The sequence below is a fragment of the Penaeus vannamei genome, chromosome 24 (genome assembly GCF_042767895.1).
Source record: "Penaeus vannamei isolate JL-2024 chromosome 24, ASM4276789v1, whole genome shotgun sequence".
NCBI classification, from domain to species: domain Eukaryota; kingdom Metazoa; phylum Arthropoda; class Malacostraca; order Decapoda; family Penaeidae; genus Penaeus; species Penaeus vannamei.
The window spans coordinates 7,129,979-7,137,478 of NC_091572.1; the positions used below are offsets into that span (position 1 = coordinate 7,129,979).

The 7,500-nt window shown below is 33.6% G+C and overlaps 1 protein-coding gene across 1 annotated transcript in view; it reads left to right on the forward strand.

Moving 5' to 3' along the window:
* Positions 1–6,462, forward strand: part of LOC113809521 (uncharacterized) — a 26,209-nt gene extending 19,747 nt beyond the window's left edge. Inside the window, exons 8-15 of the mRNA XM_070138343.1 lie at positions 87–376; positions 1,060–1,167; positions 1,458–1,621; positions 1,732–1,857; positions 2,974–3,105; positions 3,287–3,404; positions 3,650–3,804; positions 4,396–6,462. Coding sequence (XP_069994444.1) covers positions 87–376; positions 1,060–1,167; positions 1,458–1,621; positions 1,732–1,857; positions 2,974–3,105; positions 3,287–3,404; positions 3,650–3,804; positions 4,396–4,501 — 1,199 coding nt within the window. The 3' untranslated portion in view covers positions 4,502–6,462. The remainder of the gene's footprint in view (positions 1–86; positions 377–1,059; positions 1,168–1,457; positions 1,622–1,731; positions 1,858–2,973; positions 3,106–3,286; positions 3,405–3,649; positions 3,805–4,395) is intronic.
* Positions 6,463–7,500: the final 1,038 nt, after the last annotated feature.

Sequence of the window (7,500 nt, forward strand, 5' to 3'; positions counted from 1 at the left end):
ACACACACACACACACACACACACACACACACACACAGATATATATGCATACAGTCATTTTACTTACATTATAATTCATTCTCCAGGGATCCAAAAATTGCCTTTCGACTACAACAGAATGGAGGAGTATGAGAGACGGCAGTACCTGTCCCGAGATTACTACAATGTCACAGGAGCCAATGCAACAAGGGCCAGCACCATGAACGTTGATGAGGTGATAGAGTTTCTGAAGTCAGTCACTCCTGAAAACTGCAAGAGGTTCCACCCAGACGACTTGCTGCTCCGGGGTGACATTGGCTTTGGCATGGATAAGCAGTTTGAGAATGAAGCCAGGATGGCCCTGCGCTTAGCCAACTTCCTCAGCGCTTTCCTGCAGGTAGGGTGCTTGCTCTGAGCTGCTTCTTCTCCTTCTCCTTCTCCTTCTTCTCCTTCTTCTTCTTCTTCTTCTTCTTCTTCTCCTTCTCCTTCTTCTCCTTCTTCTCCTTCTCCTTCTTCTCCTTCACCTTCTCCTTCTTCTCCTCCTCCTTCTTCTTCTTCTCCTTCTCTTCCTCCTCCTCCTCCTCCTCCTCCTCCTCCTCCTCCTGCTCCTCTTCCTCCTCCTCCTCCTTCTCCTCCTCCTCCTCCTCCTTCTCCTCCTCCTCTTCCTTCTTCTCCCTCTCCTTCTTCTTCTTCTTTTTCTTCTCCTCCACCTCCTCCTCCTCCTCTTCCTCCTCCTCCTCCTCCTCCTCCTCCTTATTCTTATTCTTCTCCTCATTATTATTATTATTCTCCTCCTTATTCTCCTCCTCCTCCTCCTTCTTTCTTCTTTTTTTTTTTACTTTATATTGTTCTTTGTTCTCAGTTATCTTTTTTATCTCCTATTTTCACTTAATTTCCAAAAGTATATTTTCATTTTCTGCAGTCTGTATTTTTCTCTTTTCATTGATATTTTCATGTCATCGCTTTCTTTATTTTTCCATTTTCTTTCTCGGCACTTTTGCAGTATCACCTAAAAAAAAGTCCTAGTCATATTGATACTAATTTACCATTGTTTGATGTTTGTGTTTCATCTCATTAAAGGTGGTTGACCATAAGGAGATCTTCTCTGGTGTTCGTGTTGTGGATCAGCCTTTGTCTGAGGACCAGATGATGGGTGAAGTCTTGTCTATTATTCTCGGAAACAGTAGGGTAAGGAAATGGCTGATTTGGCTTTGTGTTGGTATATTGGAATACTTGACCTTGATTAAAGGGAATGGGGATGTTAACTCCTGGCCTCAAGTGATACATGTCAAAAAAGACTAGTCTCCTATTGATATCTCAGTCCAGTTACAATTTATAGCCATTTTACTTTATATATTTTGTTCTATGGTAACTGGGTGCTTTTGCAGAAATTTTCACAACAAAATGATGTTAATTTGATATATTTGTTATGAAAATTATATACAGAACTTTATAATTATTCTTGTGGACAAATACAGGTTTGGGCATCTGGAATGTATTGGGACCGCAGTAAGTTCACAAACCGAACCCTGTTTGCCCCCTTGGCTTACAAAACAGAACTAAATACAAGAAAGTTTGGAATGGAAGATTTGGCCCGTCTGAACTCCTCAAGGGAAGCTTACACCAACAAACCCTGGTTCAGGTAAATGCAAGAAAACATAATTTCAACTACAACTTCTGATACTTTCATGATCTATTATATGTAACTGATTTTTCCACTATGTACTCAGTTTATATTTATTATTTTCCCAGGAAATTGAAAAGTAGGTGGTCAACTAATTTTGATGACTTAGAGAAATACTGGATCAAATTGAAGCTGAGGCATAACTCTACTGGGATGCACTCCATTAAATATGAAAGATACCCAACCTTCTACAAGTAAGTGGCATTTTATTATAACTTACAATAAAACTTTGTAAAACTTAGATTTATAAGTAAAGCCAAAAGAAAGGATTTGCATGTGCACTAACTGATGGCAATTTAAATGTTTCAACTTTGTGTAGAAACCTCCAAACAACAATGTTTGTTAACCGTTTAGTCAAACACTGAAGTATGCCTTTAAACCCATTTGCTTCTAATATTTTTATTTGCCGAGTGGCACAGCGAACGGAATTATTGGCGCCACGCGGCAGTTCCCCAGTTTGTGCCTGGCTCGTTCGGTAGTTTGCGAACAACATTAGGCACCTAAAACCTGTAATATGGTTATTATTTCAAAAACTTCAAAAAAGTAAGGTTTACCTTCACTTTACATGCTAGTGCCATAAAGTTTAACCTTACGAATGTTGTTGTTACTAAAAGAGATAAATAATTTCTCCCCAATAAGCCGATAGCATGGGAAACACGACCAGTATTGCCACCACTATTTTCCATGACAAGCATAGATGCCAAACGTGATAAAAGGGTGAAGAAGATATGAGTAGTTTTATGTTGTTAGTCCCTTAACTTTTAATATTATGCTTTTGGATTTCGGGATGGGAAACAAGTTAAGAGGTGATTGTGGATACTGGAATTCTATCTTACTGGAATTCTATCTGGCATCCTTTAGCTTCCACCAGCCATTCTCTCTGCACCTGAGGGACATATTATTAGGCTTTTTACCGCACTGAGTAAAATTGGGTTTTTACCAGTCCTGGAGAATCTTGGAAAATCATGGAAATTGAAGTTGAAATTTCCATACCTCTCCTTAAACTAATTTTTACTCTTGCACCCCATGTTATATCAACATGTTGTTATTGTTATTTTTGTTATTATTATTATTGTTATTGCTATGATTATTATTATTATTATTATTATTATTATTATTATTATTGTTATTGCTATGATTATTATTATTATTATTATTATTATTATTATTATTATTATTATTTTATCATTATTATTGGTATTTTCTTATAAGTGTATTTAAGTTAGTATTTGTTTAGAAAGTTCATATATTGAGCTTTATTTTACTTGTATTTTAATGTTATATTCATTCGTATTTTCATTGTTTAATAGGGCAGCTGAACTTCAACATGGCCAGTGGAGTACCCCAGAGTTTGACTGTGAGGGCTTTGTCAAGAAATGGGTTGTTCACTACACAGCTCCGTTCTTTGGCTGGGATGCTTTGCGGTCAAAGCTTGAATTTAAGTAAGTGTTATTTTCGCATTTTCTGTATCTTTCAATTCATTTTACTGAGATTATTTGAAAGAAAAGTAATGTTTTGTGATATCTAACGGTATACAATGTTTTGTTATATTTTTTCAATAATTCTGTCTTTTTTGTTTTTCCGTATTAGCACATATTTTTGATTTTATATTATTTTGTTCAGGGGTGCTGTCCGAGTTACAATGGATCTCATGAAACTAGACATCACCCAATGTCCCAATGAGTTTTACGTCCAAAATGCCTTTAAGGACACTCACCGCTGCGACAGGAAGTCATCCTATGTAAGTTATTATGTTTAATTTCCTTGTGTTATCATAACCTAGATGACTTAAGAGATATGTGATAAATTAAACAGTGTGATATTTTTTTTTCTTTTTATGATTTGTTAATCATGCATGTTTGCATTACGATTATTTTTTTTAATCGTCTTTATGTTTCAAGTTTTCTTACTGTCTATATTTTTTCTTCTGGTCTTGGGCAAGTATAGTTTATGTACTAAAAATCATGCCAAATTATCCTCTTGCAGTGCGTACCAATCCAAGGCCGAGGATTTGATACAGGTGGATACAAGTGTGAGTGTATTCAGGGGTTCGAGTATCCATTTGAAGATCCCATTACATACTTTGATGGACAGTTGGTAGAGGCGGAATACTTGAACATCATTCGTGACAAGAAGACACGGTGAGTGGAATCAGCTTGTATGATGTTGTGGGTTGTGTTACGATTTTGGTGTTTTGAGAGGAGTAGGTCTGCTTGTCTACTGGTTCTAGCTGGGTTGTTGGAATTGGTGTTACGTGAAGTTTTGATGACATTATCAGTGTACTGTGGCATATTTGTGATGTGGTCAGTAACTCATGACATCACTCTTGGTAAATTTGCCTACAGATTTTCCACTCATAGATCAAAATAATGTTAGATACTTAATATTATGCAGATTTCACCAGTTAGTCTTACACTACTTGTATGTTCAATGTATTTACTTTTTTTCTTATAAAGTCTCCTTTTTTCCTTATCTTCATTTTATGTTCTTTTACTTTTCCTTTTTTTCCTTTTTTATATACATTTTTCCTTTCTTTTCTTTATCTATGGCCTTTTTTATCATTCCTCCTTTCTGTATCTTTATCCTCCTCTTTCTTTTCTTTACTATTTCCCCTTCTTTGCTTCTCTCCGAATATGCAACCATAAATCATATATTAACTATTTGGTGAGTCAAGGAAAAATATGGTGAATGATTATTTTTGTGGAATTTGATAGAAAAATTCTCCATTTCAGGTACGATTTCCTGAAGTGTCGTGTTGCTGGTGCCGCAGGGATCCAGAGCAGTTTTGTTACTGTTTTAACACTCATTCTCTTTACCATTTTAGCCCGCAGACACTAAATTTTTCGTTGTGGTTGTGAACTCTATTTCTTATTGTCAGATTTTACTTATTTATATGTAAATTTTTTATCATTGGTTTTATCAGTAACACAGAATTTTAAGGTCTGTGATTTTAAGCTTGTTATTCCAGATATTGGAAATACAAACCAAATGAAAATGTAGCCCATTTTTCTTTTCATAAAAAGTATTGATTGAAATCAAGTCTATATTTACTTGTAGGACATATAGGGACTATTCACAGAAGTATATGTGTATACTATGAAGCAAGTAAACAACAAATTTTATTTTTATACAGGCGTACTAATATGTTTGCTTAACTTGTTCAGTGAGAGTAATGTCATTTCATGAAATTACATTGGTCATGAATTGAAATTACATTGATAGTGAAATGAAATTACATTGGACATGCTTAAAATATTTTAGATATAAAGAAATCAATTAAGTTAGAATGTTGTATATTTTTCAATTTTTATGTTTATAAGTAAAGTTTCAACCAAGTACTTTTTTGGTTTTGATAATGAGCAATGTTAATAGAGCACTTTTATGAGACACCCTGTCTGGTTGCCATTATTTGGCTGACAGATATCTTGAGAAAGTTTTTTTGTTCTTGTTTATTCATTACTTTTTTTCTGATTGTATTGTCAGTTTTGTTTTTATCTTATTGTTGAAATAGAGGGTTTTTGAATTGTCCATATATTGAAAAAAAGGGAGATCCTACTGTGCTCTTCATTTACATTTTTAAAGGATTGTGTATGCTATGGTATTTCAAAGTGCAGTTGATAAGTGCCAAATGCACATGTTATTGAGTTATTGCAAAGTAAAAACTGTTGAATTGACTGAGTAATCAAAATTACTTGGTTATTTCTCTTAATCAGTATATGCTTTGTTAACTTTCACAAGGTTTAACTTGAGTAACTAGAACTTTGCAAAAGTTTTGTCCAAAAGTCGTTGTGTTGCAGAAACTTGAGTTGCAGAAGTGCCGTCCAAAGACCACTGTGTCACAAACATTTGCTGTGTTAAATGTATTTCATGTTGAGAAGTAAAAGGATAATCATATTGTAATTTACTTTTGAGGTGAAACATTCTATCCAGAAACTCGGGTATCCCATGTTTTCGGGTAAACTACGTATTTGCAATGATGTACAAATTCACAGTTTACTGTGTTATTTACAGTGTGGTATTTTTCAACTGGAAAATGTTATTCAGAATTTATCGAGTGTAACTAATTTTTTTTTTCATTTTCTGTTGAAACTGAAAGATCATTTTCAGATTTTTGTATTTTTAGCTCAAATGTGTGAAATCACATGTATGTATATTCCGTCCACAGGTAGTTGATACATACTGTACCTTTTTTAATGTAATAGTGATAGACATTCCATCCAAAGTTTTGTAAGTGTTTGAAGTTTCAGAAATGTACATTTACTATATTTTTCTGCTATTATAAGATATGAAACTAATCTGTTAACATTCCTGAACATTTAGTAATGCCAGGGAAAAGGGTTATTTTTATCATCTAAATTTGAGTTAGATCTGAACTCTATAGAATAAATACCTTTCGTCTCTATAGAATATAAATACCTTTTGTCCAGTTCTTGTCTAGGTTGTGTGAATGTGAGTGACTGTTTGGATATTGGAAGCAATGTCAGTTGTGAAAGCTGTAGAGTGAAGAATTAGATTTGTATTTTTGATTGCATATATGCATTACTTTTACTGTATATTTTATTATACAGCTGTACACACAAAGACTTATTAATGTACTATAATCTAGTGGAGCTAAGTCCTTATCTACCTGTAAGCTTTAGGTAAATTCTTTTTAGCTTGTGGTATATGCTGAACTGCATCTATTTTTTTTTTTTTTTTTTTATATACTTCACAGCAGGATTTGTACAAGGAAGGCTTCAGCTGTAAATGTGTTGCATTCATAGTGGACATTTATGGAAAAATAAAGACCTTAATAATAATTCATTGTTTTGCTATCCTTTGATAAGCTATGAAATGATCAGTATGAGATGGCACATTTCTGATATGTACATATTTATATATTGGATTACATACATATTGGACAGTATGTTTGTAATAACATGTACACTTTCTGCAATAAATCAAATGAAAATGGAACTGAATGAACACAAAATTCTGGGACATTGATAAGAAACCTAGGTGTTACAGCTTGTTGAAGATGCCCAATGTGTATCTTATTACTACATCATTTTAGTCCCAGTTATCGATAAAGACTGAATTAATAAATGCAAGTGAATACTATGCAACTAATGTTGATAGAACAATTTAAAAATGAGAAAAGAAAAGAAAAGAAAAATAACAAAAGTCACTCAACTTTCATCAGTTCTTAAAAAGTGAATGACTGCTTTACATTTAGCAGAAGAAATGAATCCAATAAAAGGAGGAGTGTGTAAAGTCATGATACAACCTATTTCTAGGCCACTATTCCTTGATGAAAATACATCCTCAACAGATGATGAATAGGATTCTTGGATATCAATAATGAAAACACAAAGTACAATAATATTCTTGGCTGTGCTTCATAAGATATCTTTACATCAAAAAGTATTCAATGGTACTATCTAGATTAGTATGCCAAAATATAGTAATTTTGGAGCAGCTTTTATCTACCATCAGGTAAACCACAGTTGAGTTGCCAAATAAACTTAAAAACTAAGCATATTGATTTTCTAAAAAAAAAAAAAAAAAAAAAAAAAAAAAAAAAAAAAAAATTATGTTGCTATTCAGTCTTTCCATAGATATGAAGATGGAAACCCATACAACTGTTTGTAAATGATGATGCAACTGCATCAGAGAAAATAGTCAAGTGCTGCATGTGAAACAATTCAATATCTAGGATATGAACCTTTCCCATTTTCTGTCTGGCTACGCATCCCATTCACATTGTTTAGTTATCAGTAATATTTCCGAAGATGAACAACAGCTTGGAATTGCATAAATGCAGTCACATATCCTACTTTTCTAACTCATTTCTAACC